Source organism: Mytilus galloprovincialis, chromosome 11, assembly GCF_965363235.1.
Source record: "Mytilus galloprovincialis chromosome 11, xbMytGall1.hap1.1, whole genome shotgun sequence".
Lineage (NCBI taxonomy): Eukaryota > Metazoa > Mollusca > Bivalvia > Mytilida > Mytilidae > Mytilus > Mytilus galloprovincialis.
In genome coordinates, this window is record NC_134848.1 from 13,365,210 (window position 1) to 13,388,728 (window position 23,519).

Below are 23,519 nucleotides of genomic sequence, written 5' to 3' on the forward strand. Positions count from 1 at the left end.
GTATATTTTTTATACTTACGTTGTAGTCTCATGATCAAAACATTGATTTGAATTCCATTCATTGCTACAGGTACCCCATACATAGGGCTTTTCCACCATTGACAACATCGCATATAGACCTACATGGCAGATCAGAGGAGCAAGGTATACACAGGTCAAGAAGAGATCAATAAGTAATGCCACACCAATACCTGAAATATACAACAAAGCATATACATAATCATGTATATATAAATTATTGACACAGACTCAAATCATGATCTTAAATTACTACAATTGCCAGTTTTTCTGCCAACTATTTGTTGTTCTTTTGGGAAATTTTGATAAAAACGGGTCCCCAAGAATATGTACTTAAGGTGGTACCCAACACTTTCACTAAAATTAATTTGGCTCGTTTAACAATGTATTTACTTTGACCCCTTGACAAAAATATAAAAATTTCAAAAAATTTTAACCAACCGTTTTGTCAGAAATATTATACTGGTTATATAGCAATTTGACAAACACTTATTATATTTATAAGCAATCAATAAATTAAGTAAGATGCAGTATGATTGCCTTCAACAATGAGACAAACTTGTTACAACTACATTGAAAACTATTTTGCCAATTTCAGACAAGACTTATTTTCATTCAACATTTCTAAGGATGTTGTGGTGTATTGCTGTTTGATAAATATTTGTTTTGTTCTCAGGCCCGTAGCCAGGAATTTCCAAGGGGGGGTATTTAGACTCATGAACTTGACTTGAACAGTCACAATTTGAATAGAACGTTGACTTGAACAGTGCTCATTTTGTTTCAGGGGGGGGGGGGGTTCGTCCAAACCCCCCGAACCCACCTGGCTACGGGTATGGTTCTGTTGGACCAATCTTGTTTCATGCAGGTATGTCAATGTCTATTGGGAACAACAAGTTGACTAGATATCTCTTTTGAAGGTCAGGCAAAGCAAAGTGATGGATTGGAAAGCGACTTTATCGCCCCAGTGGCCTGCTCGCCTGTGCCCTGGCAAAGAGTGTTAAAACTGGTTTTTGTGACATCAACAATCAAACAACAAACTGATGATTAAACTTGAGATTAGACAAACAAAGTTTCCTAAAAGAATATTCTACTTTCATATTCATTTGCCTTTGACCCTTGTTGGTATTAGTAAAGAATGGTATTTTTATATCTATATACTAAATTTTAAGTGATAAGAACTTTCTGTTTACATATATATTATATAAGGGATACAAGGACCATATCCTGTTTTGTTCCAAATATTTTCTTCTCGCACATCTATATGAGTGTTTTTAAGTGGAAATTCCTATTTTTTAAGTTATTACTTCAAAACATTAAGTGATTAAAACTTTACCATGTTTACATCATGTACATATTTCAAAACTGTGACATTAAGTGATTAAAACTTGATTTAACATAAACATGATAAACATGACAAATTTATTTAAAAAACAATGATTTGTTTTATTTCCACACATTCTATATTTTAATTAGAAGTTCCTTTCTACATCCTAATGACAGCTTTCAGCTAATATGGATAGAGGCTGTATGTTTGGTAATTCAACAGACTTATTATTTGACATGTACAATGTATGTTTTCTGTTTGACAATCAAATTGTTCATACCATTTCAGTCTTCTAAACTTAAGTTTAATTTGGTTATTCAATCAATAATTGGGGTTTACAAGACTTTAGTGTAAAATTATCAAATACATTATATCATGTATATAGTTAGTAATTGCTTATATCTATCATTCCATGTTTACATAAAAGAACACGAAACTATTTCAAAATTGTACTCATTGTCTTTATTCTTAATTTAATTTACTAATTACACAACTATAGCTAGTAATTCACTGTCAAGATGATGACGAAATATAAAGTAGTACTTGAGAAAGCGTGACAAATTCTTAAGTTCATTCAACAAATTGAAAAAATTCAAGTATCAGCAACTAGGATGTAGTTGATAGATCTGAAGAGTTTGTACATTAAACATGTTAAAATTAAAGATCTTTGCTCCTCTTCTTTGTGAATTTTTGTCACATATTAGGAATTCTCTGGTTTTATCCATGCAGTGCCAGTAAAAAAAAATGCCAGCTATCCTATACTTTTCTTTCCATAAAATGATTGCATATATAGTTTAAAACTCCATCTTTAAAAATCTTAGGCTTTTTTTTTTTATTTTTGGAAGAAAAAAGATGTCTATGTCATGTATGTTAAACATATGAAAAATCTAGAGAGATCATTTCATACCAAATTTTCAAAGGCTTTTATCTAGAAAACAAACACGCAGACCGTTATTTTTTTTCCCTACTTTTTAAATTCCTTTATTTATATGTACCATGTGTATACAGTATAAGCAGACATTTTTGTGGAGGATTTAATTTTATTTATTTCGTGGAAAGAATTTATCCACGAAAAATTAAAACACCCACGAAAATTTAACCCATGAAATCTTATATCATGTATATAGAGACAAAACCACGAAATTTTAGCCCCACGGAAATAAAAGTTTCTACATTACTATGAATTTATAACAGTCTTTGTACCAGCTTGTAATTTTAAAATGGAGCAGCAAACATCCTTAATTACTGTTAAGCTGTTGACCATGTTGACCAAAACATGAACCATGATTATGTAATTCTCTTCATTCGTTACTGAGAAAGTGCAAAGGAAATACTTGTTGAACGACCAGATGAACAGATTAAAAGATGGGCAAGGTGAATGCATTTTACGGGAACACTGATTGATATTGTTAGTTGCTTATTGTCCTGTGGCATTTTTTTGTCCTGCGAACTGATGAACAGATTTTAAGATGGACGAGATGAAAACATTTTACCCTCACTATAATATTGATTGATTGTTGGTTGCTTAATGTCCAGTGGCCAATATTTCATGCATAATTCAGGTCAAACCCCAAATAGACAAGAGTGCACACACTGAAATGTCTCGCCTTCTTTACTAATCATTGATATTATGTTGATAGTCCTAAGTATAAAGCGTTATTACAACTGTCACATAAACTTAACATTAAACAAGATAGTTAAACAAAGACCAATGAACCATGAAAATGAGGTCAAGGTCAGATGAACCATGCCAGGCAGACATGTACAGCTAACAATGCTTCCATACAACAAATATAGTTGACCTATTACTTATAGTTTAAGAAAAATAGACCAAAACACAAAAACTTAACACTGTCCAATGAACCGTGCAATTGAGGTCATGGTCAAATAAAACCTGCGGGACTGACATATAGATCATAATATATTTCCATACACCAAATATAGTTGACCTTTGGCATATAATATTAGATAAAAAGATCAAAACTTAAAAACTTAACTTTGACCACTGAACCATGAAAATGAGGTCAAGGTCAGATGACATCTGCCCGCTAGACATGTACACCTTACAATCATTCCATACAACAAATATAGTAGACCTATTGCATAAAGTATGAGAAAAACAGACCAAAACACAAAAACTTAACTATAACCACTGAACCATGAAAATGAGGTCAAGGTCAGATGACACCTGCCAGTTGGACATGTACACCTTCCAGTCCTTCCATACACCAAATATACTAGCCCTATTGCTTATAGTATCTGATATATGGACTTGACCACCAAAACTTAACCTTGTTCACTGATCCATGAAATGAGGTTGAGGTAAAGTGAAAACTGTCTGACGGGCATGAGGACCTTGCAAGGTACGCACATACCAAATACAGTTATCCTATTACTTATAATAAGAGAGAATTCAACGTTACAAAAATTCTGAACTTTTTTTTCAAGTGGTCACTGAACCATGAAAATGAGGTCAAGGACATTGGACATGTGACTGACGGAAACTTCGTAACATGAGGCATCTATATACAAAATATGAAGCATCCAGGTCTTCCACCTTCTAAAATATATAGCTTTTAAGAAGTGAGCTAACACCGCCGCCGCCGCCGCCGCCGTAGCCGCCGGATCACTATCCCTATGTCGAGCTTTCTGCAACAAAAGTTGCAGGCTCGACAAAAATGAGATTATGAGTTTAACGATACTATGACCAAAATGGTAAAAAAAACACAGTTCGAAACACAATTCCACTGGACATGATAGACATTGAGATTGCATCGTGCATATTTTAAGAGTGTTAAAATACAGAACCAGTTTTTAAGCTGTACCTTCAAATATGCATTCTAAGTGCACAACATGAATGACGTCACAACAAATGTATTGTTTACTTTCAAGATAGGTCATTTAAGTCAACAACCTTTCACAAGTCAACAATGTTGATGAAGATAAATATCAAACCAAAATTCCTATCTAGCATGTTTCTAGGGCACCCTTAATAAATTCTTTGTTTAATGTTGCCTGTCTTGCAGGGTTAGGTAGGTAGATAGAGATTTTAATTTTAGCCAACAACATAAGTTTCATGTTTTAGATAAGAAAACCATCATGTGAGAGTATGAAAAAAACTTAAAAAATAAAAAATTGAAATGATTTGTGCCATAAATTTTCCATTTGGCTGCTTTTTAGGTGGGTAGTGGCAACATCCAACAATGTAAATTCATTTTTGACCTTTTCCCATTGAACTTGAAATGAAGAATACAACTGATACAGTTTAAAAGTATGTCTCATATACAGTGATTTTGCTAGCGCTCGTCACTTTCGTATTTTACGAAAGGGTTTTCTCATTGACGAAAGTATTTCAAATCAATTTCGTCACTTTAATTTTGAAAGTGTAAAAAAAATTTCGCAATAAAAACTATAAATCTACCTGTCCATGTTTTTGACAAGTTTATGGCCTCCAGGTAATTAAACATTTCATAAAGGTATTACAAGTTGTGATTACAACTAATCCGCCTATCGCCATCGGATGGGTCACTAATCCGTTAATTATTAATAAACCCCATAATTGAATGACCATCATAATTATTTCCCCCAGGAAGATCAGTCAGTCAGTCGGCATTTCAACAACCAGGAGTATAGTTTCGTCATTTAATAAAAAATGTAACAACCCGGGCAGTTCGCATTTGAATTTCAATATTTCTCAAACGATCACAATTTGAAGTTCATTTGTCGTAGATTCGTCATTCGAAGGCATTTTCGTCATATTTGATTTAAATTTTCATTAAAAACTTCCGGCAATTTCCATTTAAAATAAAGAAATTTAATGTGTTTATTCAAAACTTTCACGAGTTAAACAGGTGCTTCCTGTATTGTGTTCTACGCATGCGTGAAAGTATTCCTTTGACTATTTATAGACATTAAATACGTAAAATACGAAATCATATAGAATCAATTTAACGAGAGAGACAAATATATATCTCTTACTAAAGGAATTTAAATCGAAAAAATATAATTTTCTGATGAATCCAGACTCGTTTTAAATTTATTATCCACGTGTCACTTCCCGTTTTCGTTTCATTTTAAAACCGAAAGTAGTAAACGTGATCTATTGTTGATTTGTTTACAACCTCCTTTCAGTCATTATAATAGTTCCAAAAAAAGACGAAGCTAGTAATATACATCATTGGTCCCTTGCTTTTACACAAAATAAGGTTGATTTTAATAGCGCGCAAAAGTGACTAAAGCCCTCAAAATCCTAGCTTAAACCCTGCTCATATATGAGGGGGGATAAGACATTTATCGAGACTCCGGGATCAGGTGTTTTTAAGCTCGGGATTTCGGGATTGACCCTTTTGGGATCCAGGAATTCTTGTTTTTGAATTTCGGGACCTCAGGATTTTGTGTTTTTAAGCCCAGGATTTCGGGATTTCATGTTTTTAAGCCTGGGAATTCGGGATCAGGACCCCTCCTACCCTCCCTCATATATTGACTTGTAAACATCTTGTAAATAACAATGTGAGTGGGTTGAAAACAAATCTTTACAATAAAAGAGATGACTGTGACTTATCCAATAACAAAGCTATTCTTTTATAAGCGTCCTCCCAAGTTCTATTGAAATTTCAAAGAAAATCTTTTCAACTATGGCAAAGAATATTAATCAAAGGTCATTGTTTACAATGGTTTACATCATGTCTAAGGCTATTACTCCTTCACATTATAAAACCAACATGAACATTCTTATATATATATTTATGGTAGGAGCTTACATCTTTTGTTTACATATTTTGTAAGCCTTCTTATACAAGTCTACTGAGCAGACCATGCAAGGGCTGTATACATGGTATAGCCAGTCAAGGTCGTAATAACTTCCATATATATATATATGCAAGTCTAATACCTTTTGCAATAGGAACATGTTGAGAAAACAATCCCACAATTCCTTTCTGGTGATATCCTCCTAACTTCATCTGTATGAAAAGAACTGGTACACACACAATCAGGAGATCTACATATAGAGCCAGCAGTGACATACCTAAAAATATAAGATACAGTATAATAAGGAAAACTGGTATACAAACTGTTAGTCTTCATATAGAGCCAACAGACATACCTGAAAGATATGGTACTAACAAGTTGACAAGAAGAGGAGCACAGATGGTATTTTATTTTATGCTTTAATTTGGTTAATATACATGTACACTATGTCTAGCTATGCTATCTCCATACATTTTCTTTGTTCTTTTATCTGTTTAACAATGCATGTGGCCTTTTATAGCTGACTGGCGGTATGGGCTTTGCCCATTGTTGAAGGCCGTACGGTGACCTATAGTTGTTAATGTCTGTGTCATTTTGGTCTTTTGTGAATAGTTGTCTCATTGGCAATCATACCACATCTTCTTTTTTATATGTGTAGTTTCTCTTGTTTTGTATTTATATATATCATCTTTATGGTATGTGTACTGTTCATGTCTTAAATGTACATTTGTACTGTACATGTATTGTCATGTCTTAATTGTACTGTACAGCTGTACATGTATTTTTTGTGTCTGAAACTTCTGTACATGGATTTTTTATGTCTGAAACTTCTGTACATGGATTTTTTATGTCTGAAACTTCTGTACATGGATTTTTTTATGTCTTAAATGAACTGTATTATCTATATTTTAATGTACTGTATGTGTTTTGTTTATGTCTTATAGATTGTATCATTTATGTCTTAAACATTAATATAATCTACATGTTTTGTTAATTTCTAAATGTACTGGGTTTTTTATATGTCTAAAACAGGCTGCATTGTTTATGTCCTAAATGCACAGTATTGTTACATGTACTCTACATGTACATGATGTATTGTTAATATTCTACATGTAGGTTTTTTTCCGCCTTACATACTGTAGTGTATTGTTCATTTCTTAGACATACAGTGGTATATTGTTTACCTCTTAAACAAACCACATTGTGAACTGTAAACCAATTTATTTTCGCAAGCAATTTATTTTCGCATCTTTCACGAATAGAAAAATAACGCGGATATAAATTATCGCGAATATGTAAAACTTTGACCTTTCTTTATTTAATTACAACAAGCAAATTTGAAAATTAAAAAACTAAATCATTGCGAAAAGGGCTAGTAAGGGCTAAACGGGGGTCTCATTGGGGCGTTCTGATCCCGGATCATGCTTACTGTTTTGTCAGATTCCCGTTTCCCGCTTACACTATATACGTAAGAAATTCTCAATTTTTTTGCAATTTCCCGTGTCCCGCTAGACTTCACCTCCCGTTTTTACAGCACAATAAATTGATTTTCACATGTCACGCTTACAAAAAATCGGCAATCCCGCGTCACGCTTAGACCCCAATGAGACCCACTAAACGCGAAATAAAGTATCTGCAAAAATCAGTTGGTTTACAGTATATGTCTGGACCTACCATTGGCTATTCTAAAGAAAGACATATACATAGGATATACAGAGATCAATGCCAGTTGAAGGAGATTCCACGGAGCTATGAATTCACCCATTGTTAGTCCTTTTATTACGCAATCACTAGAAATAATCTCAAGAAATGGGGAATCTATCACATTTTATATCACAATAACACTATATTAGGTTTTCCCGACTGGTTCTGTATCCATGATCTGAAAAATAAATATAAAACATCACTCTAACAAATTTCATACTATAATTTCAGAAATTATTGTGAGGTTTTAATTAATAGGATTAATGTGACTGGTCAAGTATAGCAATAATTAGAACTAGCTATACATGTATATATAGCATTCCCAGATATTTGATACAAATAACTGTTGGGAGATTTTCTGGAAATCATGATACCTTATCTAGCAATTTTGTCCCATTTCCCAAAACCACTTATATCTATAATTAATGCAAACAACAATTTTGAAATACTAGTAATTACTTTTAAATACTAGTATTATTCAGAAGGATTCAACCATCCCAAACTTTAACTGCTGAAACATGTGAAAACTAAAATAGTGTTGGGATGTGGCGCTTTAAAATCATTTTTTATTTTTTATATAACAGGGATGATTCCACTATATAGTTTAGGGCCGCTTAACGGCCCTTAAATCGGCCAGCGGCCCCAGAAAAATGATTGTAAATATAAATTCCCAATTGAGGAAAATATAACAAAAATCGGTATTTCCGGAAAAGTTTCCGTCACCGATTACGGCAACTATATTTTTTCATAGTTTGTCATCAAAACGTAGTAAAATCCGGATAAGAATGCTGACTATGATCGCATTTTATTAACAACGATTTAATTATGTCAACATGAGGTAAACAATTTTGGTAGCCGGACTCAATTGAAGTTAAAATGTTATGGGAAATTCGGTCTCGTAAAAGTAGATCGCTTAGCAGGTTGATCAAAAATATGCTTTTTGTCAAAATGGGTGTCAAAACAGACCTCGACAAAGACCAAATTCAAATTTTGATATAACATTGCTGAATGAATCTTGATGGTAAAAGCGGATCGCCCAGCAGATCCAGTTATGTAATTTGATTAAAACTTGTTTTGTAAAGGATGCCTCAACAGAGGAGAAAACATTTTTAATATGGACGACTCGACAAACCAAAAAAACCAAAACAATATACATATGAACACCGTTTGGAAAAGTCAACCTTTTCAAAATAACTTTCTAAATTATCTTTGAAACTTATAAAGAATGCATTTATTTAATAATTTGTTTGTTTGTTTTTTTATTTTTTATTTTTTTTGGTTATTATTATGCACTGAAAACGTAGCATTGAGGTTTTTTTTCCGGATTTTGCCGAGTATCACCGGAATGCCATGTGATAACGTTACGGAAAGGCATGTAATAACAATCGAAGCATGTGATAAACTTTTCATATATCAGCCCGCTAAACACATATATCTTATACAAAACATATTTGTAAGATATTTCATATACTTTAAGATATCTTATATACTTTAAGATATCTTATATACTTTAAGATATCTTATATACTTTAAGATATCTTATATACTTTAAGATATCTTATATAAATCTTATACTACCACTGGGTCGATGCCTCTGCTGGTGGACTATTATTCCCCGAGGGTATCACAACCCCAGTAGCCAGTACTTCGGTACTGTCATGAAAATACAGATTTTTTGTGTTATTAAAATTTACTGTTACAAAATGATGGAAATTATTATAAATTAAGGAATGTATCTCCCTCATGCAAAGCTCTGGTTCCTTTCACGGATATGGCTTTACTTTTTGGACCTTTTGGATTATAGCTCTTCATCTTTTATATAAGCTTTGGATTTCAAATATGTTGGCCACGAGCATCACTGAAGAGACATGTATTGTCGAAATGCGCATCTGGTGCAAGAAAATTGGTACCGTTAATTTTATTATATATTATATGAGATATCTTATATATTACATGAGATATCTTATATATTACACAAGATATTTTATATATTATGAGATAATTTGAAATTCGAATAAATAGCTAAACCGTTTGCCATAGGTTTATGTTAGCTAGTACTTGTGGTATATATGTTTATGAAATAGGCCTCGTTTATCAAAGTTAAGATGATAGTGCATCATATGCAATGATATTCTCATGTATTACAACTTCCCTAGTCTGAATTCAAAAATTTCTTCAATCAGTATACAGGTGAAATTAACTTAATACTCATTTTCCGTTTTTACAGGAAAATGATATTATTTCGTATTAGATTGTATGCATAAAAAATCCCAATTGGGACAAAAATTCCCAATTTGATATTCAAGGGACCCATTTGAAAACACCTGGAATCATCCCTGAATGTATTTACACGTCTTTACACTAAATCCCTTGGATGTGTACTGATAGATATTTTAGTCTCAGATTCACGATTTTTTCTTATAAACATGATAAAAAAGAAGGTGTAGTATGATTGCCAATGGGACAATTTCTTCACCAGAGACAAAAATGACACAGAAAATATCAACTATAGGTTACTGTTCGACCTTCAACATTGAGCAAAGCCCATATGGCATAGTCAGCTATAAAAGGCCCCGAAATTACAATGTAAAACAATTCAAACGAGAAAACTAACTGCCAATATTAGTAGTTATTGGCTTTGAACTAACTGTCAGTGACTGTGAGTACTCTCAGATCTGTACTTAGGCAGCAACCATTTGATATTCTGGGGGGGCTACGGTTTTTTTTTCTGTACAAACTTTTTTTTCCGCCTGCGACAAGTCGAAAACAATTTTTTTCTTTCAATTTTAGCATAACATATAGTAGCAGCTGAGGGTGTAACAAACAATTTTTTTTTTCAGAATTCAAAACAAATTATTTTTTTCTCCAAATACTGGAAACAAACTTTTTTTTCAAAAATAAACCATAGCCCCCCCCCCCCCCCCCCCCTCAGAAAATCAAATGGTTGCTTTGAAACTTATAAAGAATGCATTTATTTAATAATTTGTTTGTTTGTTTTTTTATTTTTTATTTTTTTTGGTTATTATTATGCACTGAAAACGTAGCATTGAGGTTTTTTTTCCGGATTTTGCCGAGTATCACCGGAATGCCATGTGATAACGTTACGGAAAGGCATGTAATAACAATCGAAGCATGTGATAAACTTTTCATATATCAGCCCGCTAAACACATATATCTTATACAAAACATATTTGTAAGATATTTCATATACTTTAAGATATCTTATATACTTTAAGATATCTTATATACTTTAAGATATCTTATATACTTTAAGATATCTTATATAAATCTTATACTACCACTGGGTCGATGCCTCTGCTGGTGGACTATTATTCCCCGAGGGTATCACAACCCCAGTAGCCAGTACTTCGGTACTGTCATGAAAATACAGATTTTTTGTGTTATTAAAATTTAATGTTACAAAATGATGGAAATTATTATAAATTAAGGAATGTATCTCCCTCATGCAAAGCTCTGGTTCCTTTCACGGATATGGCTTTACTTTTTGGACCTTTTGGATTATAGCTCTTCATCTTTTATATAAGCTTTGGATTTCAAATATGTTGGCCACGAGCATCACTGAAGAGACATGTATTGTCGAAATGCGCATCTGGTGCAAGAAAATTGGTACCGTTAATTTTATTATATATTATATGAGATATCTTATATATTACATGAGATACCTTATATATTACACAAGATATTTTATATATTATGAGATAATTTGAAATTCGAATAAATAGCTAAACCGTTTGCCATAGGTTTATGTTAGCTAGTACTTGTGGTATATATGTTTATGAAATAGGCCTCGTTTATCAAAGTTAAGATGATAGTGCATCATATGCAATGATATTCTCATGTATTACAACTTCCCTAGTCTGAATTCAAAAATCTCTTCAATCAGTATACAGGTGAAATTAACTTAATACTCATTTTCCGTTTTTACAGGAAAATGATATTATTTCGTATTAGATTGTATGCATAAAAAATCCCAATTGGGATAAAAATTCCCAATTTGATATTCAAGGGACCCATTTGAAAACACCTGGAATCATCCCTGTATAAGTTTGTAAAACTAGATATCATTGAGATGGGAGCCATCTCTGTGGGCCCCGCTGTGAATAATGTGCATTAAAAAATTGTATATTTACCATAGGACATGGGTTTGTCAACTGAAATCAAAGTTTTTGACCTTGACCTTTGACCTAGGAAGTTGTAAATAAATTATGACACACCCTTTGGTGTTGGTTTATAAACATGTCAAGTATAAACTTTGAAATCATAACGGTTCTCAAGATATAGAGCGGACACGATCTTCACCACAGGACACAGGGTTGTCAACTGAAACCAAAGTTTTTGACCTTGAACTTTGCCCTAGGCAGTCGTTCATAAATTATGACACACCCTCTGGTGTTGGTTCATATACATGTCAAGTATAAACTTTGAAATCATAACGGTTCTCAAGATATAAAGCGGACACGCTCTTCACCACAGGACATGGGGTTGTCAACTGAAACCAAAGTTTTTGACCTTGAACTTTGCCCTAGGCAGTCGTTCATAAATTATGACACATCCTCTGGTGTTGGTTCATATACATGTCAAGTATAAACTTTGAAATCATAACGGTTCTCAAGATATAGAGCGGACACGATCTTCACCACAGAACACAGGGTTGTCAACTTAAACCAAAGTTTTTTTACCTTGACCTTTGACCTAGGAAGTTGTACATACATCATGACACGCCCTCTGGTGGTGGTTAATAAACATGTAAAGTATAAAGTATGAAATCATAATGGTTCTCTAGATATGGAGCGGACACAAAGTGTTACGGACGGACGGACGGACGGACAGACTGATCACTATAGGGCAACCCGCCTTTGGCGGGGCCCTAATAAAGGCAACAGTAGTATACCGCTGTTCAAAACTAATAAATCCAGGGACAAAAAACTAAATCGGGGTAACAAACTAAAACCGAGGGAAACGCATTAAATATAAGAGGAGAACAACGACATAACACCGAAACGTAACACACACAGAAACGGACCAAGCATCAGACAAAACACCACGAGAATAACAAATATAACAAGAAAACCAAATACATGAATTTGGAATAGACAAGTACCGTGCCACGTCTGATCTCAATATCTCAAAAATAAGAGAAAACACAAACGACTCAACGTTAAAATGCAACACACACAGAAACGAACAATAATATAACAATGGCCATCTTCCTGACTTGGTACAGGACACTTTTAAAGGGGAATAAATGTGGTGGGTTGAACCTGGTTTTGTGGCATGCCAAACCTCGCACTTTAATGGCAAAGTTAAATATAACATTGAAATGACAACATAATATTACAGGACTACAATACAAATAAATAGGAGAACATATTAGACAAAGAAAAACATGATAAATAGATAACAAAAAGCATCAGGTTTAAAATTCAATACGCCAAAAACGCGCCTTGTCCACACAGGACTTACAAGTGACGCCCAGATATAAAAGATCGAAAGTGAAAAAAGTACAAAGTTGTACAGCACTGGAGATAAAAAGTTGAAAAGGTTTCGCCAAATACGGCATTGTTTTTATGCCCGGGATAAGAACATTCTTATTATATAGAACAATTCATGCTATTGCAAACAGTAAATTTTATCAAATGAATATGAAAGAGATATACATCAAGAAACTGAAGTATTAACTAATTACAGAAAACTAAACCCGAATACATAATGCTATTAAAGTTTAACACAGAATAGACACACACGAATCAGTCCAGGCGTCAACGTAATTACAAAAATGTGACGTCACATACGATGGCGAAAAGGTACAAACGTTATGCCACATTTGAATTTATGAAATTTAGAAACAGCATGACGTCACATATGAAAAACTATCAAAGTGAGATAGAATTAGGACCGACCCAAGACCATATCAGAACTAAATACTGATAATTAATTTAAACAAAATGCATATTACTCTTAAATTACTCTTAAAATATATATATGTTCTATTGTATTGTACGTGTAGTGCAATGTATTTACCAAATATATCATTGTTTATATTGCTTGACCCTTATGGGCATGATGGGTGTAATTTTCCAATACAGATTATATATATAACAAAAGTGCAGAAATTCAGTGTACAATGGGCTTAGTCAAATATGAGTCAACTAGAACAATACAATGTACTGATATATATCACTGTATGTATTATTTATAATTACTTACCATGAAAGTTTTTCGAAAGGTCAATTAAAAACAGTAATCCCAAATATGACTTAACTAGAACAATACAATGTACTGATATATCACTGTTTATAATTATAATTACTAACCGTGAAATTTTTCGAAAGGTCAATAAAAACCAGTAATCCCTATCCTATGGCAATTATAAAACAAAAGTTTGTAAACTGAATCATATATCTTCACACAGATGTAGTTCTAACGAACTTGTGTCATATTTCTAACCTTGATGATTTAGTGAACACTTCAACCTCTTTTAAAATAGTTTGATCTTATACTAACCTTAGCATATGCCAACAACACTTGACAAAATTCTTCCTTGTGTCAATGTTACTGAAAAAAATATAATAAGATGTAATTTCCTTGTGAAATAATTTCAAAAATCATACATTTCCTTGAATAAGACATGTATCAGATTCTTTAATGTAGATCAGGTGTCTTTTTTTCTATTATTAACATCCATTCTGAGCATTTTTCAAAAAAACTGTTTTTAGTTTTATTTTTTTTTATTAAGTATCATTCAACAATTGCAATGTCAATGAAAGTAAAACTGAAACATCTGAATCTTTGAATTTAAAGATTGAACTATCAGAAAATAAATTGCTGTTAACATTGATAAAATAAAGTGGTTTAAAAAATTTCAAAACAAATTCCATTTAAAATCAAGGGCAGATATAATTGTATTGAATCTAATATGACAATTTGTGTTTTTTTTTTATTTTAAGAAAATAAGGCACTTGACCTCTAATTTAATTTCATAATGAAATTTCCTTGTATAAAAATAAGTTTTAAAAAATCATACATTTCCTCGACTATTTCCATAATTTTCAATAAAATTATCATATGAATAAAAGATGTAAGGGATGACATCAAAAGATTGATGTAGGATAAAAAACTTAAATCAAATAGTTTGGGGGTGGGGGTGGGTCAACATTGCTGTAAGTTTTGTTAATCTAAAATCGATTTTACATATAACCCTATTGGTCAATCCATTTTCCCCAAATTAAGTTAAGAAAGGGGGGGGGGAATTAGGTAATTGTCAAAGTGTCAAAGGGGTTTATTTTTCCTTATTTTGTTATTAAAATGTGTAAAACTGGGAACATAACTATCAATGAATAATGAAACTAAGGTCAGGTCAAGTGAACCCTGACCTAGCTCTCACCTGGAAGATATGTACTAAAAATTATTTTACAATCTACAGACAATTTATTAATCTGACATTTTTTAAATTGTACTTTTAGTTATATACAAATGTATAGTGACTGAGATACTTAACTATCTACCAAATGATACCTAATTATGATTGATGAACCAAGAACATACTACATTGCACTAGGGAGACATCAAAAAATCAAAGAAGGATAAAAAAAACTTAATTCAAATAGTTTTGACATTGATTTTACATATCCTTAATCATGTTAATGGTCAATCAATTTTTCCAAAATTAAGTTAAGAGGGGGGTAGGGGGTCAGTGAAAAAACTATATGAATTAAGTTTTTTATCCTTCATTGAACTTTTGATGTCATCCCTAAGGTCATTTCAAAGTTTAGCATTATATAAATTATATCATGTACATGTATTACAATTTAAATCAACTTGAAAAAATAAAATTCTTAAAACTTTTTGGAATATCTGAGTTCTGTCAAACTATCTCTAACAGCTATGTCAAAGATGTCTATAAAAAAGTAAATAGTCAATTAACTTATTTAGAGAATTTTCCATGTTTTCAGCGATATCTGAATAAGAAAACTGAAATATGTAGTTTTGATTTTTTGGAATTTCAGTCCTGTCCTGTAGAAAAGGCTCTAATCTCAATGTCAACAATGTATTTCAAAAAGTGGACAATTAAAAAATTAAGCTTATACTTAAAAATGTAAACTATGAATTATTTTTGGAAATACAAGCTGTTGTTTATTTTTTATTGTTCTGGTCGAAATGACACTAGTGATTCAATGTCAAAAATTTCAAAAAGTGGACAGTTTATGAACCTATGTTGAAAGAATGTACACTAAGATATTTTTGGAAATACAAGTTGTTATTTATTTTCATCGTACTGACTGTACATGTATGCATACCACATGACGTAACCTATACATTGTAACCACAATATCTTATCAAACAAAATATTTCCTGTGTGACTGATGTATTGGCCTTTCGTTAAATGTGGGTGTTACAACATCATTACATGTATATTTGTTAAAAATTGTTATAATTCCATCTTCAGCAATGCAAATATTAAGGCTATCTTTTTTTATTTTTAAGATTGGGTGGCTGGACACTCCATGACCCCAGATATCCATTAATTTAGGTTTACATCAAGTTTCAATAAGGCCAAGAAAATTATCAATATTGAATCCATCTTTGTATTGTATTTTGTATTCCAACAAAAGGGGAGGGCCCCCCAGGATCTGCCTATGCTAATTGTGCCCTTACAACTCTTATTGCAGATTTGATCTTTTAACACATATAATGTTTGAATACAACTAATCAAGATTATGAAAAAAAATACAAAAAGACCGCAATATCATATCAAATCTCCTTTGATTCACTTTGAAAAACAAAGAGCAGATTGCTCTGAGGGATATGATTGCCATTGTTTTCATTGACACATATGTATATATGTAGCTGGATAATTTTATTTTCAAAACTAATTCAACTGCACATGTAAAATGTAATTTACGGAATCTGAATAGTTACAAAATAGCCAATTCCGGTTAAAAGTGTATGAACAATGTACTTAGGCCTATTGAGTTTTATTTTTGTACTATCAATTCCAAGTTTACTTTCCACAGCAGTCACTGAGACTCAGAGTGAGAGAAGTATTTCACTTCATATCTTATCACCTATTTTCCTACATTAATTCTAGGAGGAACCCCATTCCTAACTCTTTAAATATTTAATTTCCTTTGAGTCAGTAATCATGACTCCTTTCCCTACACATTCCTCGGTTTAAATTGCGATCGCTATTAATATAATATGACGTTTATCGACAGAACGAGTTAATTTTTCTCAATGTGTTGTTTTAATTCAGAATTCACGGAAGGGAGACAACTCAAAACGATAATATGGAAGACTTCATTTCGCCTAAAGGGGTGTTGAAAGAAAACCTACATTTATTTTTATTTAAATGATGCATATATATGATTTAAAATTATGCAACAACAATAACCCTCAATAGCAGACATACACAGAAAGAATCCCATGAGTTATAAATGAATCTAGAGCAACCATTTAACCTTAGTACCCCTTGAAGTCAAGAAAACTATACGCATGCGCAGAATTACCTAAACAAACCCTGTAGTAAGAACGTATATTAAACCTAAATGGTTCCCAATATTTTATGGAAGTACAATATCATATATCAGTTTAATAACGGTGACATGTAAGTAAAACTCCACTTCAGTACTTATGTGACAGAAATAGATTTATCGGGCAGGGAATTCAGAGAACTGTCGCATTTTTATCACAACTGGGGAATTCCCTCTGACGTGTTTCTAAATTTATAAAAACACTAAATATAAATACTCTGATTTTCCGTGTTGTTAGAAACACGCATATAAGTCAAGGGAAATATCAAACACGAAGATTATGAAAAGAACATTAATATAGAAAAGTGTTAAGTTCAATCCCTTCGTTTGTTTGTTTTTACCTTTTAAACCAAGACAATCATAAGAATCTGAGATGGTCCTTAATGTTTAGAATAAAACGGTTGACGTGAGGGCATTGTCCTGAGCCACTGGTATAAGTCTACAGATTGCTTGAAAGCAATCGTATCCCAAAAAACGTTGTTCAAGATAGTTATCAAAGGTACCAGGATTATAAATTAGTATGCCAGACGCGCATTTCGTCTACATAAGACTCATCAGTGACGCTCATATGAAAATATTTATAAAGCCAAATAAGTACGAAGTTGAAGAGCATTGAGGGTCCAAAATTCCAATATGTCATATTATGAATCATGTGTGATAGGATTTTATTTATCGTTTGAAAATATAGCCTACATCAATGCCCATGCACCCTATATTATGTCAGATGAATCACAGTGTACAGAATTTATAAACCTTATAAAATGTTTCAAAAAATTTATCCCTATTTAAAGATCATTATTTTCTCTGAAACAATCTCAATTTTCTCAAAATTTACAATCAAAATCAACCTACATGTACTTCAACACACTTTTACTACATCTCAAACTAATAGTGACCACAATATATCCTTTTCAAAAGTTACTCCTGTTTTATTTCTTAATTCAGAAGGGATGGTTTGTTTTAAATATCCTGGATATGTAGTCAATTAGTTAAGCATTTTAAGAACTTAATTGAAAGTCAAATAGAAAATATTGAAATGTTAAATTGCAAATGTTATTTTGTACAGTTTTGAAAAAAATTTGTATAGTTATATTAGCTTCCAATTTTTTCCTCCATGAACCCAAAGGTGTGGTGTTCCTGACTCATAAACAATAAGTTAATTTATGCAACTTTTAACCTTAATGTCTGTATGGTTGGTGCTTGCCTGGGGTCCTGGCTAACCTTGTCAGTATACTTACGATGATCTGGCCGGGATACCAGGTTAGGTTGGTGCTCAATAGTCATAAAAAAAGTCACATGACCTTTACAGTAGGTTGAAATCAGATACATGTATATATATATATGTAATAAATAAAATTGAGAATGGAAATGGGGAATGTGTCAAAGAGACAACAACCCAACCATAGAGCAGACAACAGCAGAAGGTCACCAACTGGTCTTCAATGCAACGAGAAATTCTCGCACCCAGAGGCTTCCTTCAGCTGGCCACTAAACAAATATATACTGGTTCAGTGATAATGAACACCATACTAAACTCCAAATTGTACACAAGAAACTAAAAGTTAAAATAATAATGTAAACATTCATGCAGATGTATGGGGTCATGTAACATGGTAAAGATCACAAGAATATAAAAACATATGGCTCTAGATCTTCAGATCTGTTGTCTTGCAAGGCACATGTATAAATAATTTGCTAAATCTCTATTGATTTGATTCTATTTCATTATAATCCTACAGAATACTGGTACAGTTTTCTATTTTCAGTAAAGAACTAACTAAATATTGTATCTTTAAACATGTTAAAGTTTCTCCCAATTCCATACTGAAAATATGATAGGAAATTAAGGAATTCATTTATACCTTTAGTATAGTTATATATATATACTATTTTGTTTTTCCAAAAATACAAATTACAAATTTGGGTATGTTTTTCAAGTTTAAAAGAAATACAAGTAATGTTTTAATTAGACTTTCTAGATGTACGAACCTAGAACCTATTGTCCTCGTGTAAAAAAAAAAACAATTACATGATAAATTTAAAGTTTTACTTATTATATACATGTACATTAATTTCAATTGCACAAATATTAATGTTTCTCTATCAATAATTCCATTTGGTGTACAAAATAAATCAAAGTTCAGAAGCAAAGTTCTTACAAACACTATTCATATCTGGTGAGCGAATGACTTTTTCATATAGATTTTTTTTTTAAATGTTTGTACATTTCTTGGAAAAAGAATAATAAAGGAAGTTCTACTCCATATATTTCTATTGAAAATACCAAAATAAACATTAATTCCAAAAATCTTATTCCTGTAATAAATTTCATTAAAAATAACTAATTCGTTTCCAATAAAATTGCAACAATTTTATGTGTCCTAAGCAAAAACCCACACTCCCACAAAAACCTGGATGGTCAATGCCCTTGTCAGACTGACCAGTGTAATGATATCAATTACTGGTCATTATTTCCCTCAATCCATAAGTAAGTGGTCACTTTATAATCAAAATGTCATTATAATGATATAACTACTTCCATTCTTGACCATTCTTTAACACACAGCTGCGTTTAGGGAAGTTTAAGCACTATAAAGAAATAATTCAAGATTTTGATATGGCCTCAGAGGAAAGGAATTGTTTAAGGGTCACCATGGGAGATTTTAGTACATGTACCTCCTAAAGGTATATTAAAAGAATCAGTTGAGGGTCAGTGTGGGGGACTTTAATATTGATATGGCCTCAGAGTTAAGGAATCAGTTGAGGGTCACTATAGTAGATTTTACTACATGATTGTCATCCTCCTTGTAAATCAAAAGCAAGGAATCATTTGAGGGTCACTATGGGAGATATTAATACATCCTCAGATTATATTAAAAGCAATCAGGTGAGGGTCAGTGTGGTAGATTTTTATGTATACTCAGAATAAATTTAAAGCAATTAGTCCAGGGTCAGTTTATGGGACTTTAATGTAATGCCTCCTGTTTGTCAAAGTAAAGGAACTAATGGAGGTTTAGTGTTGGAGATTCTAATACACCCTCAGAGTAATGAAATCAGCTAAAGAGCCGTACACGATATTTTAAAACACCCTAAGAGTGAAGAAATCAATTGAGAGTCATTGTAGGAAATAAAACCTCCTTAACTTCAATCAGACTTTATTATATTGAATATTTTTAATTTCTACATGTAGGTCTGTTTATATCAGAAGTTTATACAAACTTGTTTTGATAGATAGAGATTTTTAAAAAGTGCAAAAGTGCAAACGAAATTGCTTCATAAAAATTCAACAAAAAAATTGATTTGTAATTAAATAATGTGAATAACATAAGAAGTAATAAAGTTTAAAATATCATAGAGATTAAGCAAGGGCGGATCCAGCCATTTTAAAAAGGGGGGGGGGGTTCCCAACCCAGGACAAAGGGGGGGTTCCAACTATATGTCCCCATTCAAATGCATTGATCGTCCAAAAAAAAAGGGGGGTTCCAACCCCCGGAACCCTCCCCCTGGATCCGCCACTGCAAAGTTTGTTGACAATTTTCTGCTAGAAAATGATATTTTTTTTCTAAGTTAAAAAGGGTGGGAGGGGGAGAGGGCATACTGTTAATCCAGCAATTTCATTGGCGGATCCAGGGGAGGGTTCCAGGGGTAAGAAACCCCCCTTTTTTTTTGGACGATCAATGCATTTGAATAGGGACATATATAGTTGGAACCCTCCCGCTTTTCTCTGGGGTTGGGAACCCCTCATTTTAAAAATAGCTTGATCCGGCCCTGAAATTGGGTGTCTTTTTACACTTCTATCACCCAACAGATACCCTGTAGTTCTTGATTAAGTTACATGTTCCAGTGGCGGATCCAGGGGGAGGGTTCCGGGGGTTGGAACCCCCCCTTTTTTTGGATGATCAATGTATTTGAATGGGGACATATAGTTTGTCCTGGGTTGGGAATCCCCCTTTTAAAATGGCTGGATCTGCCCCTGTGTTCCTTCCTGCTGAGGGCATTTAGTATACTAGCAGTTTTAAGTAAACATTTATAATTAATATATTAGTAAGAAATGAATAAAAGAAAGGGATTTAGGCCAAACTCTCCTCTTAAAACAATGGAAAGCATCACCATTATATAATTACCTTGCTATTTAAAATCTTATGCACCTTCATACGTGTATATCTATCAGACAAATAGATTATTATTAATACACGTAAACTTTGCATATATAATATAAAATATACACCCTTCATTTAACATGCTAAAATATTTATCCATTTTTCTCCATTAAAAATTAAACATAAACATTCAAAACAAAGTATCATTTAATGATTTCTCCATTACAAATTAATAGCAGACGGCAAAAATAATAAATAACCAATGACAACAAACCTCAATGTCCCTGTGTCTGCTGCTGCTGCTGGATGTGACACAAATTACAATGGCATGCTGTAAAACCTGGAAGAGAATCAATAAAGAATTGTAAATCAATATTTGTTCATTAGTATAGTTTATAGAAGAAAACATTTATCTTATAATTCCTGGAAACCTTTTCAGTTTTATTATAAAAGTATAATAATTGTTTATGCTCCAGTTATGAAAGCTTAAGTAGGTCATTACTGCAAAATCTTCTAAGTTTTATGTAGGTACAATATATGTGTATGCTCCAGTAATGGAAGCTTAAGTCGGTCATTAATGCAAAGTCTACATGGTTCAGTTGTTTTCTATGTCATAGAGGGAATTTCCATTTCTTAAATTAAAATCATATATTTGTGTATTTAAATTGTATTGATTTTCTTTTACAGGTAGGTAATTGTAAAGGTTCAGTAGCTTATTGACAATACAGTAAAATTGAGAATGGAAATGAGGAATGTGTCAAAGAGACAACAACCCGACCAAAGAGCAGACAACATGTATGTACATGTATGTCAACAGTCTTGCACAAACTTCCACAAAATTCTATCAAAGTAAACAGCTGTTAAAAACACGAAGCATATAAAGTTTCAAGCTTAAAAATCACAAAGGGGGTTGCACTAATATTGTTATATAAATATATATACACATGTACATGTAAATGCATATCATGTAATATGATTCTACTCCAATATCACAATATATCATTCCTTTACATGCGATCCAAATAACATGTTATCGGTAAGGGTAAACTTCCGACCTTCAGTAGGAAAACTAAAAATCCTAGACTAGTCAATCAAGATTGCAGTATGGCACACCTGTAGCAAGGTTCAATATCACATCTTTTGTGTTGACAGACTTATAATAGTTAAGTGATACAATATTTGGACTAATTGATATAATTTGAATCTCTTATATATATATATATATTGATTTAAAGAAAGACAAGGATTATAGTTCAAAGTGTCTGCATTGTTTATTTTCATTGTTTTATATATGTAAACTGTATATTATGTATAATGTTTTAAGCCATTGGCCCATATGGGCGTAAAGTGCTTTTCAATAAAGTTTATTATTAAAAACTAATCTGCCACCAAAGTCCTGAGCCCAAAAAGCAGATTGCTAAATGTTTTGCGCTAACCAAAAAAAGTCCAAGAAATAATACCATTAAATTAATCTGTACCGTCAATTTTAAAATTGAAATATATATGTTCTTTTTTAGTTTTTATAGAACAGTTTTTAATCCCTTCTCTTATTGCTGTCAGAGCAACTTTCATACAATTATCAATAATACAATTCCACAATTTCTCTTATGCCACTGTTAAATGTCAATGTAGTTTTGGATACATCCATTGTATATATATATGTAACCTTTGAGAATAATAAATCATTAGACTTACTTGAAAAAATGTACTGATTTCTCAGTAAGTTAACATGGGTCATTTCTAAATACTGATGCATAATTATTCATCTATTGATACAACGAAACATGAGCCTGCATAATTATGTCATCAAGAGGTCCCTTGAGGAACACAAAAATTATGACATGAACGAAAAGGGGGAGCAGGAAAATAATATCCCTCAAGGCTGACCTGCAGTTAATGATGATAAGGGATTTTCAAGCCATCCCATTGAAACACGTTAATTATATAAAGAACAATGTTTATGTGTGTTAAATGTTGAAATTTAAATAAGAATGTGCCCTTAGAACATGATTTCTCCACTCCATTACCATTTTCTGTGTACAGTCAGGAGCCTGAATTTCAGGGTCAAAACTC

The 23,519-nt window shown here is 32.4% G+C and overlaps 1 protein-coding gene across 1 annotated transcript in view; it reads right to left on the minus strand.

The window, feature by feature from the left end:
• Positions 1 to 15: 15 nt before the first annotated feature.
• The window catches only part of LOC143052040 (sodium-dependent serotonin transporter-like), a 32,690-nt gene continuing 9,186 nt past the window's right edge, over positions 16 to 23,519 (minus strand). Inside the window, exons 2-6 of the mRNA XM_076225014.1 lie at positions 21,721 to 21,786; positions 14,321 to 14,371; positions 7,766 to 7,973; positions 6,234 to 6,368; positions 16 to 191 (exon numbers count right to left, since the gene is read on the minus strand). Coding sequence (XP_076081129.1) covers positions 16 to 191; positions 6,234 to 6,368; positions 7,766 to 7,856 — 402 coding nt within the window. The 5' untranslated portion in view covers positions 7,857 to 7,973; positions 14,321 to 14,371; positions 21,721 to 21,786. The remainder of the gene's footprint in view (positions 192 to 6,233; positions 6,369 to 7,765; positions 7,974 to 14,320; positions 14,372 to 21,720; positions 21,787 to 23,519) is intronic.